The sequence below is a fragment of the Xenopus laevis genome, chromosome 8L, assembly GCF_017654675.1.
Source record: "Xenopus laevis strain J_2021 chromosome 8L, Xenopus_laevis_v10.1, whole genome shotgun sequence".
Classification (NCBI taxonomy): domain Eukaryota; kingdom Metazoa; phylum Chordata; class Amphibia; order Anura; family Pipidae; genus Xenopus; species Xenopus laevis.
Window position 1 is genome coordinate 82649103 of NC_054385.1, and position 23165 is coordinate 82672267.

General features: G+C 36.4%; 1 protein-coding gene across 1 annotated transcript in view; it reads left to right on the forward strand.

Moving 5' to 3' along the window:
• The window catches only part of lrfn5.L (leucine rich repeat and fibronectin type III domain containing 5 L homeolog), a 115965-nt gene extending 95788 nt beyond the window's left edge, over nt 1–20177 (forward strand). Inside the window, exons 3-4 of the mRNA XM_018241589.2 lie at nt 10247–11654; nt 18732–20177. Of these exons, the coding sequence (XP_018097078.1) occupies nt 10267–11654; nt 18732–19662 (2319 nt within the window). The 5' untranslated portion in view covers nt 10247–10266 and the 3' untranslated portion in view covers nt 19663–20177. The remainder of the gene's footprint in view (nt 1–10246; nt 11655–18731) is intronic.
• The last annotated feature ends 2988 nt before the right edge of the window (nt 20178–23165 follow it).

Below are 23165 nucleotides of genomic sequence, written 5' to 3' on the forward strand. Positions count from 1 at the left end.
ATCAAACAGTAAGATTAGTAGCTGCTTCTCATAGCTTGACAGAAATAGGTTTCAGTTTTCCATATTACAGTGTGATAGCCTATTTGCCTGATAGAAAACTCTTTCTAGCCAGACCCAAGTATCTGCAATTATCTTCATGTGACGTGTTTTTCATTCCAGAAAAATATACATATAGGGGGTATTTACTAAGTTTTGATTTTTTTTCTGGTCAATGTTTTTTCGGGGAAAACATTTTTTTTGTGGAAAAAACTTGAATTTTTTGAGATTTATTATAATCCAAAGCTGCAAAAAGTCTGAATCCAAAAATCTGCCACCTCAAAACTGTCAATATCGTGATCTGTGCTGGGTTTATTCCAAAAATCCAAAAAATTCTGGGTTTTCAAGCGATAACCTGAAAAAATTGAGTAATTCGGGCATCAAATCCCAAAAATGTGTATAATTCTAGTGTTCACTCGATCTTCTCGAGTCATTTCCCGCACTGAATTGTTCTTGTTTTTTTATTGACAAATAAGAAAATCATGGATAGAAGTTTGGTCGAGCTTGGTTTAATAAAAAGATGCGATAAATAATAATAAATAAAATAAATAAATAACCCCCATAATGTCAGCATTTTTTTTTGCTGAACTTTTAATTTGACCTTGGTTTTTGCTACCATTTTCCTTGTCACTCACTAGCCTATAAAATGAAAGTAGATGAAGGAATATCTACTGAAATTTGATAAATTCACACATTTTGTTATTTTGGGATGCTTTGTTACCTGAAATCATACATACATACATATGTGTGTATTTGCTTTGTATTAATATACAGTATAACTAGTTTTGTTGCTTAGGATAATTTCACTTTGTAAAGCTATAGATGTGTTAATGTTTATTTCATGCTTCCAGAAATCTTCAGTGTAAAAACTATTTTATTACTGACACATTGCTGCCAAGCTGAACATTCTCATACAGAATACATATCACCTCATGATTCTCCTTGGCTGACATTGCAAGTATCTTACATAATCTTTCACTGATCCCTTGGTTATTGGATCTAAGATGTGAAGAATCTCAATAATAAAACAAAGACAGATATCATGGGGAAAGCAATTGCAATATACTGTAAAGAAGCAACTTGTAATCAAAGCAGTTTTAAATACAAAGATAAGACAAACAAGCCTGAATTCAAAAATAATATTTATTAAAACATATAGCATAGCCACAACCCTAAAAATCAATTACACACAAAAAATCAGTACAGCATGGGTATTTATGCAAAAATCCAAGTTGATTTATGAAAGGCTAAAGAAAACTGCAAGCAATTGTTGTGGTAGAAACATACACTTTGCTGATATCATGGGTATTTTAATGGATCATCAGTCAGGGAAACCTTGTCTATAAAGGAAGCTTATCATATTATGGACACCACATATGTCTGGATGACATGATCTTTGCCCTGTATTCTGGATACCTCGTTGATTGAGCTTTTTAAGTGTTTGGTTTGTTCCTTTAGAGAAATGTAGGGTTTGTGAACCAATAAACAACACACTGGTGTTGTTGAAACGACCTGCAGAGTGCTGTACTTTGTATATCAACTAACTACAGGATGTATTAGTGGCACCGGGGCATTTGATTTATTTTTAAGGGTGTGCTTCTCTTTCTGAGATCTTGAGAAAGGTCCTCTTTGTAGGACTGAAACATAGACTTACACCATTAAGGGACCATTTATTAAACCACAATTTTTCTGGTCAAATTTTTAAGTGGGAAAACTGTCGTTTTTAGAGATTTCTTTTACCCTAAAGCTGCAAAGTCAATGGCAGATGTCCTTGAAGTTGTTTGTTGACATCATGATCTGCGCTGAAGAATTAAAAAAAGTCTGGGTTTTCATACAATAATCCTAAAAAGTTGAGTTACCACAGCCAAAATTCAATTAAATAGAGTTTTCAGAGCGTCAATCATATGAACTGACGCTCTGTGTCTTTCATGCTGATATAGGGATGAGCAAAATATTTTGCTGAAAAAAAATGTTGCACATGTTGCAGTTTAAAAAAAATATTGCTCATTTAAAAATTCACCTCAACCTTTAATAAAGCTGCCCCTTAATATTGGCAAAATGCCAAACAATTTAATTTATTAACTACTAAACCTTTATGCTGAATTGTAAGATATAGTGCCCAAGAAATATTTCTGCTGACTTAAATTTAAGAATTTTGTGCAAGCATGACTACAAATTCCTATTTGAATCACATTTTTCATGATGACCTCTCATGACATTGAGGTGGCTGAAAATACAGTATTATGTGAAATTTAAAATTAAATACCTTAATGCATTTTATACTTTATAGATTGTAAGAGTATTACAACAGGGCCAGAACTAGGGGTAGGCAGAGTAGGCACGTGCCTAGGGTGCAAAGTTGGGGTAGGGCACCAGGCACATACCTTCTCTGTCACCTACCCCATGTCTGGTCCCCTCTCTCCCTGAGTTTGTTCTATTGTGGTGGTCTATTTGCAATTCTGCGCATGCGCACATCAATTCGCGCATGTGTATGCGCACATGATCGACAATACGCGCATGTGCACACGAGCATGCGCATTCCCAGCTGGCGCCGGGAAAGGCCAGGCCAGGTTGCCTAGGGCACCTGGCCGGCCTGGCCCGGCTCTGTATTACAACTTGGTATGTTTGAGAATGTATTTAGAGTGTAATATCACTGAAACAGATTGTTAAGACTTTGTAACTAGTGATGAGTGAATTTTTTTGCCAGTCATGGATTCAAAATTCTGCATTTTGCCATCTCTGAATTTTTTAACTAAAAAATTCAAAAATTCACAGCGACAAAAAGTCACTGCAAGAAAAAACACCCATTGAATTCATTTGGAGTGGGAGAAAAAAGTTGCACCTATTGACTTCTATAAGTTTCACGCATTTTTCATCAGTTTTGCATATTTTTCGGCAAATCGAAATGGGACAGAGTCACTCATAAGTTTAATGGAAATAGGGTTGAAACCTTAAAGGGATACTGTCATGGGAAAAAAAAATTTTTTCAAAATGAATCAGTTAATAGTTCTGCTCCAGCAGAATTCTGCACTGAAATCCATTTCTCAAAAGAGGAAAGATTTTTTTATATTCAATTTTTAAATCTGACATGGGGATAGACATACTGTCAATTTCCCAGCTGCCCCAAGTCATGTGACTTGTGCTCTGATAAACTTCAATCACACTTTACTGCTGTATTGCAAGTTAGAGCGATATCACCCCCTCCCTTTTTCCCCCCAGCAGCCAAACAAAAGAACAATGGGAAGGTAACCAGATAACGGCTCCCTAACACAAGATAATAGCTGCCTGGTAGAACTAAGAACAGCACTCAATAGGAAAAACCCATGTACCACTGAGAAACATTCAATTACATTGAGAAGGAAAAACAGCAGCCTGCCAGAAAGTATTTCTCTCCTAAAGTGCAGGCACAAGTCACATGACTGGGGGCAGCTGGGAAATTGACAAAATGTCTAGCCCCATGTCAGATTTCAAAATTGAATATAAAAAAACTGTTTGCTCTTTTGAGAAATGGATTTCAGTAATTTTGCCATCAAGTATTATATTAATCGTTTTTGATGCAAATGTGCATTTGGTTGAGTTAAGGTGATATATACATTTTCTAGACACTCTTTAATGCCATGTCAACATTATAGGTGATTTTTGAATTGTCGCAAAGTGGAGTGAATTGTTGGAGTGAAGATATTTATTGTGCACAGAGGAAAGTGCAAAGACAGACACTCAATTTGAGTAGGCATCCAGAGGCATGGGTACTTGCAGTCTCAATGGGTACAAGGAAACATGCAGACAAGCGCAGACAGCACTGTATTCATGAGGCATGGACTGGGGGAGGCACATAGGCAGAACCCCTCCTGCCCATTCCATTGCCTAATTTGTGAGTTATGGAGTGCTTGTGGGCATAGGGTGCAAAAGGAACCCTGTATTTATGACCTGCATTATAGCAGTTGGTAAGGATAGGACTACCTTTGGCAAGAGGTGCAGCAAGGCCCCAGATGCAAGTGTTAAATGAACACTTATGTTATGTACCCATTAGTGATGTAGCGGATATTGTCAGCTCTTCGTAAATGGCCACTGTAATATTAATATGAAAGCAACATTGCTAAAAACAATAATTGACTTTTAAAGAATTATTGACATATTAAATGCCAATGCGTTCATATAAAGCTCTCTACCTGTCAACATTGGATAAGCTCTGATAGCAAATAACCATTAATACGTTAAAATAAAAATGGATATTGGGCGTGCTTAGGAGAAAGCCTCACTACTTTAGTCTGACATGCTGGAGAGCAGAGAAAACAGCAAGGAGACTGTTCCAGATCTGTAGTAAGAAAAAAACAACTTTTTTTATCATGAGTTAATTATGTAGCATCAATGCAAGTTAATTGTTTTCAAAAATTACAATGTAAACTTTGTTTTATGACTATGAAGATTTTCATTCATCCAGGTCATAGTATATCTAGTATAGGTCAATCTAAAAACAACTGGACTTGCTGAGTAATCAATGAAGACGTTTCACTACTCATCACAGCAGCTTCTTCAGTTCAACTGACTGGTGTGGGAAATTCTCGGCATATAAACTGTTCCACTAATCCATTTACAATGGCACTGATTGTAACTCTTCAAAGAGGTGACATCTGAAGAAACTCACAGAGGTGTTGATTCTGTGTAGTTGTGATAGGATTATCGGATGAGTAGTGAAACGTCTTCATTGATTACTCAGCAAGTCCAGTTGTTTTTAGATTAACTTTTTTTGTTAAGCTATTTTTGGCTTTGTTGCTTTCATGTTTTGTCCTTCTTCAGTTTTTCATTTAACTGCAGCTGGTATTCTAAGCATAAGATTCAGTCTGCCTTTTAAAGCCCATAATAAATCTGCATCATTTGTATTTGTCTACCTTCAGTAGCATATTATGCACAAATTGGACATGAATGTTGCCTAAGGTGTAAAGGTTTAAGTTCATATGGTATATGACTGATGTTCAGCCCATGAAGATGCATATGCTGGATTTCATACAAAACTTGTTTTTATATACTGTACCGCATAACCTCTTTGTTCTTGGTGTTCGGTATTGCTTATAGTAAGATGATATAAATTATGGAATAGTTCAGGGATTTTACTACGTGAAGTGCATATCTTGTAAATAGACAACCTTGCACTTTGATTTATGTGTCTTTTCCAAGGCTATTCTCTACTTTTTGGATGTATTTATACAATGCAGTGACATTCAAAGAAGTAAAGCTTAATTTGTTATGTACTGTGCAATACTGCAGAATTGCTACATTTATGTAGTAAAGCTACAATGAATTGTAAGGCAAGAAGTGATGCATTTAGAAAAAAGGAAGGTGACCTGATACGAAAAAATTCAGAGAGAAACATAATATGCCATTTACCTCTGTTCCCTTCCTCCTCTTTTACCGGCAGTGATAAAGCCTCTGCTGCCAGGATTTTCTAGATTGCTTATCTAGGATAATTTAATGCGAGAATGTAATGATCTTCATGTGTAATGTCTAAGCCTTGGGAACGCCGGTTGTACTACATCTTGCTATTATGATAATGAATCTGCTTCTTATATAGTATTCACAGTCTTATATTAATCCTAAAAGCCAAGCTTTTTTTAAAAAAAATATTTTTTTTCACTAGTCATATGAATAAGAACTTTTAAATAGGGATGCAATGAATCCACTATTTTTTTTTATTCCGAATCCTAATTTGCATATGCAAGTTAGGATTCGGATTCGGTTTGGCCGAGCAGAAGGATCAGAATCCTGCAGAAAAAGGCCGAACCGAATCCTGGATTCGGTGCATCCCTACTTTTAAATATATTTATCTGGATTTATAGTTATAATTTAGTAAAGAAATTTTGAATTTTTTAAGCGCAAACCTTTGCCATCTAAAAGATGTCAAGGCCATATAGTTGTCAATGGGATTTGTTTTTCCAATTGTAAAATCTTTCTTTATTTCAAGCTTTTAGAGGTTTTTGTTGTATGTATTTGCATGAAATGGCTCAAGGTTTTTGTAATAGCATTTGGATTCATTCTGCATGTTTATTCATTTGTGCTTTTTGTTTTAATCAATTATTTGGCATTTGTGCTTTTAGTTAAAACAAGTTTTTTTGTGGTTTCAAAAACCTCCAAAACCACTAAAATGAAAATGTTGATGGGCCTTTGGGTCTAGTAACAGGTATGTATCAACATATAGTGCCGCATTTTAGAGGGATATATGGAGGATACGTGACAGAACACAGTTATTGGCGCTGCTTCACATTATCACACATATCCAGGGCTGGTTTACCCGCTAGGCATCCTAGGCACCTGCCTAGGGCCTGCCTAGCTCTAGGGGCCGGGGCCTGGATAACAGGAAAAAAAATCACTGGGTTTTAGGCCCCCCTAATGTCGCAGCGTGGTGATGTGACATCGCAGAGATGTCTTCTGCCCTCTGACAGTAGCACCGGGTCTCAGGGATTCGAACTGTCTGGACATTACGTCTTAACTTTTCACTCTTCTCAGCATCCTATCTCCAAGAAACCCAGCCGCTGACCAATCGCCTTTACTTTTGCCTTATACTCTACCCCCTCACGGACCGGCAAATACCTGTAGCTACTGCGGTTGGGCTCACGGACCAGTGAACCAATGGCAGAAGGATATAATGAGCAGCTCTCTGGACCCATAGGATTTCAGGATGCAACTTGGGGGTGGGATCTGTCAAGTGACTTTCCTGTGGTGACGAAATACCTATGGTGGTCACATCCGGAATTTATAAAAGGAAGATGGTGGCGAGGGTAAGATGGGAGTAAATAGATGAAGTGATATGTAATGAAAAAGACAGGCAGATGAGAAATTAATGCAACTAGGAGACAAGGGGGAAGAGAGACAGAGTTAGAATTAAGGCAACAGGGAATTTGCTGAGCCCGGGGAGGTGATAAATAGGTGTGAAATAGGGACAGACTAGAGACAACAACAGAGAGACTGTGTGGTGGGCAATTGCCTGTCCCTCTTATAGACATACAGATAAACTAGCAATATATATACAACAGGGACGTGCAACTTGCAGCCCTCTAAGTATTGCTCATATGCGGCGTATGATCGTCGCAGCACGGACAATGATGTTGTGGCGTACTACACCATTGTATCACTGGGGGAGCATCGCCAAAGGCAATAAAAGGCTGGGTGTGCGCAGGGAGAGTTGCAGTTGGCGCTTAAACTTTATGTTGTTAGGAGCTCCTCTCTAAATCTGTGTTTTCCCTTGCGGCCTATTTATTTTTCTGTGCCTGGTCGGTCTGTGCAGCAAGTGTGTGGCAGTGCCTGCTGCAGGCTGACATTTTTTTTGAAATTGTTATATAATATTTTTGAAGAGTGGGACTGTCTGACTGGCTTGTTAGGGGGGAGGAGGGGCAGTCAGGCCAAGCTGGCAGGCTGTTCTGTAGCCATTTGAAAGTGATCTGGGGGTAAAATTGAAAAGGGTCTGGGGGCTGCTGGGGCAGTGTGTGGGACTGTTGAACTGTTGCAGGGAGGGGGCAGACAGACCTGAGAAAAAAAACAAAAAAACAAATAAACTACAAAAAAAACAAAGAAACTACAAAAAAATACAAAAAGAAAACTACAAAAAACCCAAAAAACTACAAAAAAAACCCTACAAAAAATTATTTGGGGGCAAAGTAATTTGTAAAAGGTCTCTGGGAGTGGGACTGTGCAAAACTGTAATAACTAAAAAAAAAACCACAGAAATATTTTCAAACTTTCATAACCTGCCAAATTTTGTAAAATGAAAATGGTAATTAGGGGGTGTGGCCAGAAAAATGGGCATGGTCAAAAAAACTTTTTTATCCCTCTTTCTATTTCCAAAATGTTGGGAAGTATGCACTAGCATAGCAGTGCTTCTTTTACAACTGTAACTTTAGGTGGTTCGAGGTGAGGGGGCCCACTAGCACTACCTTGCCTAGGGCCCTGTTTAGTCTTAATCCGGCTCTGCACATGTCTAGAGTTTTGTCCCTCTCCCACAGAGTGATACAATTCTTAGGTGACAAAATGTTCCCCCGAGGGTTGCATGAAAAAAGTTTGTGACTAGTGTTTATGAAACAAAAAAAATGTACAAAGCAGAATCTGTAAGTTTAGCCAATAATAATTTCATACATGTATAAACTAAGTAAAGAATGGGGAAATAATAATTTAATATTGTAATACAACATAATCAGAGAACTAATAACAGGAAATTAAAAACGATCGAGCCTCTAGCAGCTTGAGTACGTCTGCATCTGATTGTGTTATGAAGTTGTTTTAGGTCCTTCGAAACTTACTTTTTGTATGCTTCATTTTGAAATAATCTGTACATATGCAAGTAGAACCAATAACACTAACACAAAATTCTGTGATCGTTAAAATGTGCTTAACAGGTGATTTTTTTAATAATTCTACAATATTTGTTAAAATTCTGATTCTGTAGATTATTTAAAAATGTGTGTACTTTCATTTTTAGACCCCATTGCCGAATCATAACTATTTTGTTTAAACTTTAAACTACTCTTCTGGCACAATTAGAAAATAGCTGGAAACTCTGCATAGGCAGAGTCATTTAGACTGTAAGCCCTACGGGGTAGGGTCCTCTAGCCTCTTGTTTCCTTGACACTGAGCATCTGCATTGTAATTATATTTTATATTTATGTGAATTGTATTCTAATAATGCATTTATTGTTACTTTTTATTCCAATGACCCCTTGTTTCTTACTATTAATTTATTGTTTTGTTGTACAGTGCTTTGCCCTCAAGGAGCGCTTTACAAATAAAAATATACATACATACATACATGCATAGGCATCCCTTTGATTTGGCCTGCTGGTAGCCATACATTGGTAGAGACAGCTATTGTTAAAGGAGAACTAAAGCTTAACAAATAAGTAGCATAGACACGCTACATTTTATGTTTTGTGGTTCTGTACCAGTGACGGCAGCCACAGGCCCACAGCCCTTTAGCAAGGAAAATCTGTGTCTCTGAAGTTGTCCACAGTAGCTCCCCATATCCTTTTTCACTAATTCAAAACATGCTCTGTTCTGCTCACAATATACTCTTTATATAGAAATTAAAAGTTACAAAGTTACAATACAAGACTGATTAGCAATTAATTCAGATTCTCATTATAGTGCAGCTCAGAAACAAAAAAATATCCCTGAGGCCACAGGTCACGGCCTTAAGTACCGATCTTTCTTTTTCTGTTTTAGAAAAGCAGGTGAGAATTTTCTTCACCACTATTGTAACATGGATACATTAGTAGGGCTTGCCAAATGGATACTTCAAGCCAAAGACAGATTTGTCATTGTGATAAGCTATTTTTTCTCCTACTCAATGCTATTTGCAATATACAAAACACAACTTGGGGTTTCCTGCTTGGGTGCTATTTTCATACCTACCACTAGGTGGAGCATGGGGCATGTTTACAAATGCAAACAATTTCTGAATTTGTTTTGATCTGCACAATTCTGAAATTTTCAAAAGGCTTCACGTAACCTGCTTTTTGGAAGGGTATGGGCTTGGGTCCCTAACCTTTTTTTTTTTTTTTATCAATGAGCAACAGTCAGATGGAAAAATATTTTTTAATGTATTTGTGGCTAAAGTTCCCATTGTCTGTCACTGCATTGAATGTATTTTGGCTGCTACTATACCTGCTCATCACTGTATAATGCATTTAGGGTATGGAATAATTGAAGTCAACGTACCATTATAGGAGCATACTGTGTGTATATATAATGGGAGGCAGTTTATGCAGTTTTTCCTGTTTACCCATTCACTAAAATTCAGGACCAGCACATACTATTAGCTCACAGTGGAGCAGTGGTAGAGAATTCATGGAGTTTCTATCAGTTCAGGCAGCTGAATCCTTTAGCAGAGGTGTTACAGGGATGCTATGTTGTTACCTGCCTGCAGTACAGATTGACTGAAGGGTATAGATGTACTATATAAGTCATAAACAAAAGTCTTCTAATCAACCACATTTATTGAAAATGTTTTTCCTTCTCTGTTCACTGATAACTATGAAATCTATAACATCTTTGTTAGGTCTACCTTAGCATTTGAAAATAACTAGTGTACCTAAACAAAAAAGAGTGTATACAGTATAAGTATATGCACTGCATTCATTTTAATTTGGTAATAAATGTGGTTATACAGAAATACATTTGTTTTATAACACATGTAAAATGTTTTCTTTATTTCTTTTTTCCCTAGGCTTTTCAAGTTAATTTACCATGGAAAAACTGTTTTGTTATCTGCTGTTCATTGGCATGGCAGTAAGAGCAGAGATCTGTCCAAAGCGTTGTGCCTGTCAGAATTTATCTCCAAATCTTGCAACCCTTTGTGACAAGAAAGGACTGTTATTTGTCCCTCCAAATATTAACAGAAAGACTGTGGAATTACGACTGGCGGATAATTTTGTTACAAGCATCAAAAGGAAAGATTTTGCTAATATGACAAGTTTAGTGGACCTAACTCTGTCAAGGAATACAATAAGTTACATTACACCTCATGCATTTTCTGACTTGCGCAATTTGAGAGCTTTGCATTTGAACAGTAATCGACTGAGTAGAGTCGCCAATGACATGTTCAGTGGTCTTTTAAATCTCCACCATTTGATACTTAATAACAACCAACTAACATTAATTTCCTCTACAGCATTTGATGATGTTTTAGCTCTTGAAGAACTTGACCTGTCTTACAATAATCTTGAAACTATTCCTTGGGATGCAGTGGAAAAAATGGTTAGCTTGCATACGCTTAGTCTGGATCACAACATGATAGAACATATCCCAAAAGGAACATTCTCACATCTTCATAAACTTAATAGATTAGATGTGACATCAAACAAACTACAAAAGCTACCACCTGATCCTCTCTTTCAGCGAGCCCAAGTGTTAGCAACCTCAGGAATAATAAGTTCCTCCACATTTGCATTAAGTTTTGGGGGGAACCCTTTGCATTGCAATTGTGAATTATTATGGCTGAGGCGTCTTTCAAGAGAAGATGATCTAGAAACGTGTGCTTCACCTCCACTTTTATCTGGACGATACTTCTGGTCTATAACCGAAGAAGAATTTTTGTGTGAGCCTCCACTAATTACTAGATATACACAAGAGCTCAGAGTTCTTGAGGGACAAAGAGCAACTTTGAGGTGCAAATCTCTTGGAGACCCCGAACCTGCAATCCACTGGATTTCTCCTGAAGGGAAACTTATCTCTAATGGAACCCGAATTCTTGTTTATGACAATGGAACTCTTGACATTCTCATAACAACTGTTAAGGATACAGGTTCATTTTCCTGTATTGCTTCTAATCCTGCTGGAGAAACAACAAAGACTTCTGTCCTTCACATTATCAAGCTTCCTCACTTAGTTAATAGTACAAACCATATTCAAGAGCCAGATCCAGGCTCTTCAGACATTTCTACTTCTACAAAATCTGGTTCTAATGCTAGTAGTAGCAATGGGGACACAAAAATTACCCAGGATAAGAAAGTAGTGGTGGCAGAAGCAACCTCTTCCACTGTTCTCATCAAGTTTAACTTTCAAAGGAATATACCTGGAATACGTATGTTTCAGATACAGTATAATGGTACATATGACGACTCACTTGTTTACAGGTAAGAATGGGTTACTATACACTGAACATCTCAGTACTATATTGCTGTTGTGCAAATATCTGACCTGCCAACCCTCCATTTTGAGAACCCTGTGCTAGAGATAAAATATTGGTGCATATTTTTACCAAATAGTTTACACTTGGCATTAGTTTGTGACTTCTTTTTTTACCACTATTTTCACATTGTAAAGAAAACAAACAATATCAATACTTACATTTTATTATTTTGTTAAAGTATTTAAAGTAGATATTCACCTTTAAATACACTTTTAAGGGAAGATTTATCAAGGGTCGAAGTGAAAATTCAAATTTTGAGTTTATTTTAGTGTAATTCGACTAGGGAATAGTCCAAACTAAATTTGAATTTAAAAAAATTTGAAATTATAATTTTGAAATTTATCATGTACTGTCCCTTTAAGAATTCAAATCCCTATAGGGGCCTCCTACTTTTGAGAAAAATAAATTCCAAATATTTGGGGTGAAAACCCTCGAATTTGATTTGAATTTGCAGCTCAATCCTATTCACCCGGTTTAAAAAAAAAATAGATTTTTAAATAAATTTAATTTTTTTTTCGAACTTCAGGAGTTGAGAGTTTTTAGAAATTCGACCCTTGATAAATATGCCCCTTAGTATTTAGAGACCTCAATCTTTTCTAGTTTTTTTGAATTATTAGCTGTCTTATTCTGCATCTCTCTTTCAGATGACTGTTACTGTTAGTGCCAGAGGCACATCCAAAAATCTGATTAACTAAGGCTTTAATCTTATTTTTACTCTTATTTATTTGGATATCTTTTAATTCAGACCGTTTACAATTCACTTTCTATTTTATTCTATTTTTCTGACTGCCAAACTGCTGATTGGCTGATCAGTATAGCATGAACTACCCTTTAATATGGGTTTAAAATGTTTTCCTTAAATAACCCAACTACCTGTTATTCTATTTTAGATACTTTGGTCTTATACATCCTGTGCGACTTTGTAGTGACATTTAGGGGCAAATTCACTAAAACGGGAAGCGGCTAATGCTAGCGCAAATTCGCCAGTGTGACGTCATTTGGTTACTTCACCAATTTATGGGTGCTGGCGTAAATTCTCTAGTGAAGTGGACCTACTCTAGCGCTACTTCACACCCTTACGCCAGGCGAAGTTGTGCTATGGCAAAGGCACATAACTACGCTAATTCACGAACTCATGCATTTTACTGAACGCTACCACTTGCGCCAGACTTGCCTTCACCACCTCAGACCAGGTGAAGTGCAATAGAGTAGATAGGGCTTGCTTCAAAAAAAGTTTACATTTTTTCTAAGTCCCAAAAAAAGCTTTTACTTTTTTAAGGGTGATAGGCTGAAAAAGATCATAATTTTTTTGGGGGGTACCCTCCTTCCCCCCTACATTTCCTAACATATGGCACCTAAACTATACAGTGGGCACATGTATAGGGCAAAATAACACCTCTATTTTATTTTATGAAGCTTTCCCAGGCTTGTGTAGAGTAATGTATTTGCTGCTACATATATGTCCATTGTGCTTTAACTTGGCGCCGTATGCAGATTAGGCATCGCTAGCGTAACTTTGCTTTTCTTGTCGAATTAACGCTAGAAATATAAGCATGTAAACAAATTAATTGTCTTTAATATCCCTATATGACTTTACTCATTGTTACAGTATGATCTAAATCAAGGAGGAAAATTAAGCAAGCAAAAAAGCAATCAAAACAAAAACTGAAGAAAAGGGAATAGTGAAACATATAAGCATGTAAACAAATTAATTGTCTTTAATATCCCTATATGACTTTACTCATTGTTACAGTATGATCTAAATCAAGGAGGAAAATTAAGCAAGCAAAAAAGCAATCAAAACAAAAACTGAAGAAAAGGGAATAGTGAAACAACCCCCAAATTATTTCATTATTGTATAAACAGTAAAAAGTAAACAGTGGTGCAAATCCTTTGTATTGTGTGTGACACACAATTGATTAATATAAGAGTTAAGTGGAAGTTCAAAAGAGACTAAATCATTTAGAAACTGATACTATTTCCCTTGGTGTACTTAAAGGAAAACTATACCCCCAAAATGAATACTTAAGCAACAGATAGTTTATATCAAATTGAATGACATATTAAAGAATCTTACCAAACTGGAATATATATTTACATAAATATTGCCCTTTTACATCTCTTGCCTTGAACCACCATTTCGTGACTCTATCTGTGCTGCCTCAGAGATCACCTGACCAGAAATACTACAACTCTAACTGTAACAGGAAGAAGTGTTGAAGCAAAAGGCAGAACTTTGTCTGTTAATTGGCTCATGTGACCTTACATGTGGTTTGTATGTATGCACAGTGAATCTTACGATCTCAGGGGGCGGCCCTTATTTTTTAAAATGGCAATTTTCTATTTATGATTACCCAATGGCACATACTACTAAAAAGTATATTATTATGATAATGGTTCATTTACATGAAGCAGGGTTTTACACATGAGCTGTTTTACTCAGTATCTTTTAATAGAGACCTACATTGTTTTGGGGGTATAGTTTTCCTTTAAGGAGCTTACCTCTTTGTTTGTCACACCCATTGGTGGATGCCCTTAATTGGTTTTGAACTAGTGCCTGCCTTGTATTGGCTGCTGGTTCTGGGTTGACATGTTTTTCCCTGGAGTACATCTGCCTGTTCTTGTAGATTTTGATCAGCTACTGCAGTTTTGCCTTGAGTATCAGGTACAGACAGTTCATGATAGACATTTCACAACAGCAGGTGCCTATTTAAAAGTAACTGTAAAAATCCATTCTCACTTATTATAGGTCTTATTCATGTTAACATTGATTCCTGGGGCAACCCTTTCCCTAAAACCCTGTAATATCATCACATATTTGAGATCTGTATTGCCTTGTTCCTGAGGGTTACAGTTCTCTTTTGAATTCCTTTTAGTTCCATTCTGCATTCTGGTTATTACAATCCTTGTTCCTGGTTCCTTATCTTATCCTAAATCTGTTCCTTTCCTTTTTGTCTCTTGTGTATCCGGTTAATGCACTACAGTACGTCTTTTGTTCTTGTTTCTTTATTTTAATTATCATTTTTCTAAACCCTTACTAAAGTCGAAATTTTTCTGGCTGTTTTGATGCATTAGAAAATCTCATTCCAAAAATGATCGACTAGAACACTTGGTTTAGGAAACCTAGCATAGTAATACATGGCAGAAACAAAGGGGCAGATGATTAATCCAAAAGTCAAAATGGTCAGTCATCCAGCTTTCTGTATGATGACAATATTTGATTTGCTGTAGATTTTGGTCATCTGCAGTTAAAAAGGCTTAATTTTGAGAGCAAGTGCAGTATGTAAAGTGCACATTCTGAAGTATGTTGCCATTTTTTACCCACAATGCAGCATATCTTCCCCACAAGTCCAGTGTGATAACAGCCGCAAGGTGTTCATGCATCTGGCTCAATTTCAGCTGATGCATTAAAATGTATGTAATTGCACATGTGATTTGAAAACTACATCTGCACCTTATTCTTTAGGTGCAAGTAGTGTGCATTCATTTACACAAGCCATTCTAGGTGTCAGTAGCTCTAGGGTTCCCCTTCAACAATAGGTGCATTGCATTTGATTCTCCTGAAGAGAATGGCTGGGCACATTGACCCTTCTTGGCAAAATGTGAAAGTCCAAGGAGCAGCTATAGATGCAGGTAGGCCTTGAGGCTAGGTCGCTCAATTACTGTGGTTTTGCAACCATAACGATGGTCACGCTTAATGAATGAACACTATAGTAGAGCATGTTATTAATAAAGACCCTAAGGGGCCCATTTACTTTGCTCGAGTGAAGGAATAAAATAAAAAAAACTTCGAATTTCGAATGTTTTTTTTGGCTACTTCGACCATCAAATTGGCTACTTCGACCTTCGACTACGACTTTGAATCAAACGATTCGAACTAAAAATCGTTCGACCATTCGATAATCGAAGTACTGTCTCTTTAAAAAAAACTTTGACCCCCTACTTCGCCACCTGAAACCTACTGAGGTGCAATGTTAGCCTATGGGAAAGGTCCCCATAGGCTTCCTAGCAATTTTTTGGTCAAAGAATAATCGCTCGATTGAACGATTTTTCGTTCGATCGAACTATTTGCGGTAAATCCTTCGTCTTCGATATTCGAAGTCGAAGGATTTACATTCGGCAGTTGAATATCGAGGGTTAATTAACCCTCGATATTTGACCATATGTAAATCTGCCCCTAAATGTGTATGCTAAACAAATAATGTTTATTTTCCATTCATAGGATAGGTCATACTTTTAAAAGAACAGTGAAACAGGAATCTCATGAGATGTTATTGTACATTAAAAGGCTGTTGAGTTTTTGTATCATAACTATACTTTCACAAAATATCTTATTCTATGTGCATTTCTCATTTTTGAGTTGATTGATAACCTGCTAAAAAGTGAAGAACACAATCTACTGATCCTTTTGGTCCAGATTAAACTTGACAAGGTCCCTCTCTCTTGATTTCTATCACTGAAGTTCCGGAATCAATGGGGACATGAAAACAGATGCCTTTTCACTATAGATATATATATTTTCTAGTACTAGATTTTCTACTAATTTAAATCATTAAGGCCCCATCTGCAGTGGTTTTAAGTCTTTCAGGGGGTTTGTTGTTTGATGCTCTTTTACAAAGATTAATAGAGCATATCAGGGTAACTCCCCATCATTGGTATGCATAATCAAATTGGCATGCTATTTTTTTATCAGTTTTTTATCGAATAGTGATTATGTAAAATATGTATAATTATACTATTTATAGTTTTCTGAATTGCTAAAATCACGGACTGGGTATGTTTTTCATTGTATTATTGCCTCTTTGTAGGAAAAAGTATCCCTTTAAATATCAACTAGTGATGATTTTGCTTTACTGAAAATCCGCCAAAATGCATTGAATTCTATGGGCGACAATTTTTTTTTATCCATTCTAGCAGTCTAGCAGCATAACTTGCAAAAATTTCTCTCGTCACTAATCTCAACTGCAAAATGTTATTTTTACCTTATGGGCAAATGTATCAATTATCAAACTAAAGAATCCTGGCAGTTCAAGATTTTTCCAATTTATCAAAACTTAATGAATTAGCACATTAAGGGGGTTATTTACTAAACTCCAAATGCCAAAAACCCAAAACATTTGTGTTTTTTTTGGCAAAAAAATCGGAATTTTTAGTGGGACCTGCCAAGGTTGCATATAAGTCAATGGGAGAATACCCAAAGATTTTTCGATCTGCACTGGGTTTCGTGCAATAATCTGAAGATTTTGTGGTTTTTCGGGCAAAAATCAGAAAAAACTGGAGTTTTACATGCAGGGAAATCAGTACATACAACAGTATTGTTCTCTGGCAAATTCCTTCCTTAAGATCTCCCCTAAGCTTCTGACAATGTTATAATTCTCTTACAAAAAGCTATAAGGGTATGTTGACTGTTATAATTGGAGAAATGTACAGTCACAAATGGTTAATAATTGAAATATAAAGGCGCAGCCTGCAGTAAGCCAAAGCCATCATGTTTGTTAATATCCTTACACCACAAAGCTATTATTAGCCCCAATGCTAAACATAATTCAGCATAAAAAAGGATTGCATAGCTTTTAATAAGGTCTACTTTCCTTTTTTAGCACATAGTAATTGAAGCACTGCAATGCTGTTTTTCTTCTTTTTCCAGGATGTAAAACTGCATAGAGGTGTTGTATTTGTTAAGTGAATTTATTTAGAAGTCACCTACTGTAACAGTCACACTTTTCAAAAACCAATCTGTCGCAAATGATTCTATGTACCAGTAAATCTTATCAGGAGTTCTGCACTATCAAGCAATTTAATTAGAACATCAAGTGAAACCTAACTGATTCCAAGTGCCTAAAAAAGAAGAAAGTGTTTAATTTTTTCCATTCCTGAAAATGAATGTAAAAACGAAAAGAACATTGTTGATATGAACGGTGCAGCACATTGTAGCACAGCAACACATATTGCTCAACATCTCTTAAATATTCCTAGAACTTGAGATATATAAAATATTGCATTATCATCCCTTGCCAAGTATTTTAATTTTAAATTTGTGTGCTATTAATGAAAGAAATGAGAGAAAATGAAATTACTAAAACATGTTTTATTGGTTTATATGGGATTATGTGTCAAAATGGGCAAAATTGTCATATACCAGTAACCTCTAGACAGCAATCTGACATTGTCGTTATTCATTCTGTGTCAGTCAAAGCTAGCTGGTGATTGGGCACAATGGGTTAATTGGGTAATAAGAAAAGCTTTGACTACATTACTGCTTAGTATTATCCTCTTTTATTTATTTTGTTTTTTGGAAAGTTGCTGATGTGTTTTCTTTAAAGGGATACTGTCATCAGTGCTACTCCAGCAGACTTCTGCACTGAAATCCATTTCTCAAAAGAGCAAACAGATTTTTTCATATTCAATTTTGAAATCTGACATGGGGCTAGACATTTTGTCAATTTCCCAGCTGCCCCTGGTCATGTGACTTGTGCCTGCACTTTAGGAGAGAAATGCTTTCTGGCAGGCTGCTGTTTTTCCTTCTGAATGTGTCTCAGTGAGACATGGGTTTTACTATTGAGTGTTGTTCTTAGATCTACCAGGCAGCTGTTATCTTGTGTTAGGGAGCTGCTATCTGGTTACCTTCCCATTGTTCTTTTGTTGGGCTGCTGGGGGGGAAGGGAGGGGGGTGATATCACTTCAACTTGCAGTACAGCAGTAAAGAGTGATTGAAGTTTATCAGAGCACAAGTCACATGACTTGGGGCAGCTGGGAAATTGACAAAATGTCTAGTCCCATGTCAGATTTCAAAATTGAATATAAAAAAATCTGTTTGCTCTTTTGAGAAATGGATTTCAGTGCAGAATTCTGCTGGAGTAGCTCTATTAACTGATTCATTTTGAAAAAATTTTTTTTCTTCCCATGACAGTATCCCTTTAAAGTTAAAACCAACTTTTATTCTAGTTATATAATTTAATAGAGTTTAAGAAAATATTTTATTGCGACTGCAGTTGTAACAAACTTTTTTGTGTTTTCTCAGAATGATACCACCAACAAGCAAGACATTCCGTGTCAATAACTTGGCTGCTGGAACCGTGTATGACCTGTGTGTCCTGGCAATCTATGATGATGGCATCACGTCTCTCACTGCCACAAGAGTTGTGGGATGTATACAGTTTACAACGGAACAAGATTATGTTCGTTGCCATTTTATGCAGTCCCAGTTTCTGGGCGGTACTATGATAATTATAATAGGTGGAATTATTGTGGCATCTGTTCTTGTTTTCATCATAATCCTGATGATCAGATATAGAGTTTGTAATGGAAATGGAAACCATAAAGCTGCAAAAGTCAGCAATGTCTATTCACAAACAAATGGATCTCAGAATCAAAGTTGTAGTTCTTCTGTGCCGTCGTCTGTCTCCAAGCAGGTTGTAGGACACGAGGAAAGCTCGCAGTGTTGTAAAGTGACTGCTGAAAGTGGGACGCAGGCCTCAGAGACTTGCCCAAGCCAAGATGTTCCCTCAACTACCTCTGCCTTGTCTCACACTTGGACTGCAAACACATCTGCATCACTGAAGCAGAAAAGAAAAACTGCATTAAAGCCTGTGGATTCACAAACAGATACAGTTTTAAATATTGAGTCCCAAAATACAAATAGAAATAATTCAACAGCACTCCGATTATCCACTTGCCCCTATGGATCCATCAAAGAAGCACCAGTATATAAACGAGCACAATCAAAGCCAAGCAAGTTTCTTACTTTACCGGCAGAAATATCAAGGGCAAAAAGAAGGTACTCTTTTAATGGTGAAGTAATGGAATACCACTGCTATGTCAACGCATACAACACTAGTGGACTGTGGTCCAAAAGGAGCATGTCAATGAATGGAATACTTTTTCAGTCAGACAATTCAGACATGGACAGTGGTAAAGCAAGCTCTGAGTGGATATTGGAAAGCACTGTGTGATACGCTCCTTTGCTTTTAAAAAGGAGTAATACCAATAATTCAGAGCCCCAACCCTAACAGAAATTGAAAGTTGCAGCTCCAGTCTTCTCGTTTTCATTGATGGTTTCTATATGCATTGGGTAATTTACAAGCCAGACATTGCTTCTTTTTGTTTGATCTTTAATGGTGAAAATAATGTAAAAACAGAACAAGATTTAAAGAGATAGTGATAATGGGAAAAAAGTCACAAAACAGCACCAGTGCCTTCCCTTCTTATAGGACTGGCTTCCTGGTTCTGCATCAGCAGAAATAAGACTGAATTCACAAAAAAAGCCTTTCCATCAAGCTTACAACATACAAAAATATGAAAAACCCAATTATGGAAAAATTAGTAAAATAATATTTTTTAAATGACCAGACTGTATTTATTTTTGAGTGACAATGGTGTTGCCTTTATTTTTAGGCAAATGCTGTACAGAACAACAACTTCTGTGTTGTTATGTTGTGTAAAATAAAATATTAAATATCTATACCAAGACATTGCTGAAATAATTCACCTATCTCACCTAGTATATTTAGTGCCAACTTTTTGTTTATCCAAAGTTGTTTGAATAAAATTTGGTCAGAAACATACACACGTACAAATATCCACAACAGTGATTATTATAATCATTTTGTACTCCAATGTTAATTTTTTAAAACAATCACCTTTATTTTATATTTACCATTTTCCTATTAGTTGGATTCTCCAAATCTTCATTATTTAAGCTCATATAAATGCCATATAGATGGAGGTTACGTAAATAAGCACCTGATACTGTAACACCTGAAAATCAACTCACCATGGAGAAAAAGTTGTGCCATGTTGTTTTAGATGTTTTACTCAAAGGGCCACTAAAATTTTCCTTTTGGTTTGGAATAAGGAATAAGTTTGCTGATTTGTCTGTGGTTATTTCTGTACTGGTCAAAATAACATTTGTGCTGTATGTTTTCATTACCAGCTGTTTTAGGCCAGTGACAGCAGACAACACTACCTTAATTTTCAGTAGTTCTTCAGGCCTCCTGTAAGGTGGTTATGAGATTGTAGCAGGGCTATGACTATGGAAGAAAAAAATAAGGAAAATTGAGGTACTGTATATAGGCAGTTTAAGGTTCATGTGTTATTGTTATGTGACAGTTGTAAGAACCTAAATATTAAGTTGAAGTTTATGCAAAGCTGTCTATTGAAAAAAAAATGCTGCAAGCACTATGGGGCCTATTCACTAACATCTGAATTTCCCTTTTTTTCACAAATCATATTTTTCTCTAAATATTCCAGCTTTTTAAAATTTCTCTAAAACTCTAAAAATTCAAGATGTATAAAAAAAAACACAAAAAAACTGTTAAACAAAACATCTCCAAATAAAAGCAGTTGAGAGCTGCACTGATCCAATTGCAGCATATGTACAGTATGTGTGCATATATGTGTTACAATAAACACATAGAGGGCCACTTTCATAACCCTGTATTCCTTCCCTTGCTAAAAATCCATCCAACCCCTTCTATCTTATCTAATGTATCAGCCAGCACAACGATTCAGGGAGAGAATTCCACATCTTCACAGCTCTCACTGTAAAAACCCCCTTCTGAATATTTAGAGGGAACTTCCTTTTTCCAAATAGGATTTGGTGACCTTGTGTCAGCTGGAATGACCTACTGGTAAAGCATTTGAGAGAATATTATATGATCCCCTTATATATTTATACATACAGTAGTTATCATATGACCCCTTAAGCGCCTCTTCTCCAGCGTGAAAAACTCCATCTTAGCCAGTCTTTCCTCACACTGTAGCTGAGATTTTCCATACCTTTTACCAGCTTAGTTGCCCTTCTCTGTACCCTCTCTAATTCAATAATGTCCTGTTTGAGTGCTGGAGACCAAAACTGTATGGCATAGTCATAAAAATACCTTTTTAAATATAGGAATGACATTAGCTTTCCTCCAATCCATAGATACCATACCAGATGAAAGAGAATCTGAGAAAATCAGAATAGCCAGTCTAAAACTGAACCAAGTTCTCTTAAACCCCGTGGGTGTATGCCATCTGGCCCTGGTGCCTTGTTCACATCAATTTTTATTAAAGCTTTATGAGCCATATCCTGAGTCAGCCACTGACTAGATTGAGCTGAGCCAACAGTGCAGCTATGAAGTGAGCCTGGGAATGCTGACTCCTCTACATACCAAAAGAAAAGAACTGAAAACATTTGCCTTTTCATTATCTCTCATTCTGTATTTCTTAAATCTCTATTACTGGTACCATTATTTAAAGGAGCAACACTCTCAACCCGCATCTTTTTACTATTAATTTACTTAAAAATCTTTTTGGGGTTAGTCTTAGCCTCTGTGCAATGTGTTCCTCATTTTCCATCATTGCTGTTTTACAACATTTATTATAGTATTTATATTCCTTAAATGCAGCTTCTGTCCCCACAGTTTTTAAATGTCTTTCTCTTCTTAACTATTAATGTCTTTACTTCCATATTAAGCCACATAGGGTGGTGCCTCTACATTTACTTCTTAAGGGAATAAATTGAGAACAGTAACAATTTAATATCATTTTAAATGACAACCATTTCTATTCTGTGTTTTAGTAGAAAACATAATGCCCCAATCTATGCTCTGAAGGGCAGCCCTTAAGGAGTTAAAATTAGCTTTTTTGAAATTCGGGGTTTTTGTTGACCCAGTGTATATTTCTGTTTTTTGCACCAGACATTATGGTCACTATTACCTAGGGGTTCAATTACTTGCACATTTGCTATACGTTCTGGGTCATTAGAGATCACTATTTCCAGTGTAGCATTTTTTCTGGATGGCTCCTCGACAACTCATGCCATAAAATTGTCATGTAGCAAGTTTATAAACTTGTTCCCATTAACTGTCCTGGCAATACTGTTGCTCCAGTCTATTTCTGGGTGATTACAATCACCCATTAGCATTACTTTCCCCAAACTAGCAGCATTTTCTATTTGCATCAGGAGCTTAACCTCCTCCTCCTCTCTAGTTTATAAAATTAGGGGCTTCATAACATACTCCTATAATTAATTTTCTGGACTCTTTACAATCAGTGAAGAGCTCCACCCATAAGACTTCAGTCCCTCATTTTCTAAGATCACATCTTTCTTTATATTAGCTTTTAAATCCTTCCTAACAAACAGACATACCCCTCCTCCTGTTCTATTGCCTCTGTCCCTCCAAACCAAAGTATAGTTGCTGATATCAACTGCCCAGTCATGTGACTCATTCAGCCACACCAATTATTATTATTATTAACATGTATTTATATAGCGCCAACATATTGCGTAGCACTGCAATCACAACATAACATCATAACATACAATTGTTATAGACTTTTAAGATAACTTGTAGATTTTTCTTCAAACAAGTGAATGTTAAAAGATAAAATCAAGTATCTGTCATCTGAGAAACAAGTAGATTCCATTGACAATCACTTATTTGTATTCCCATTTTTATTTGTTGTTCACAAA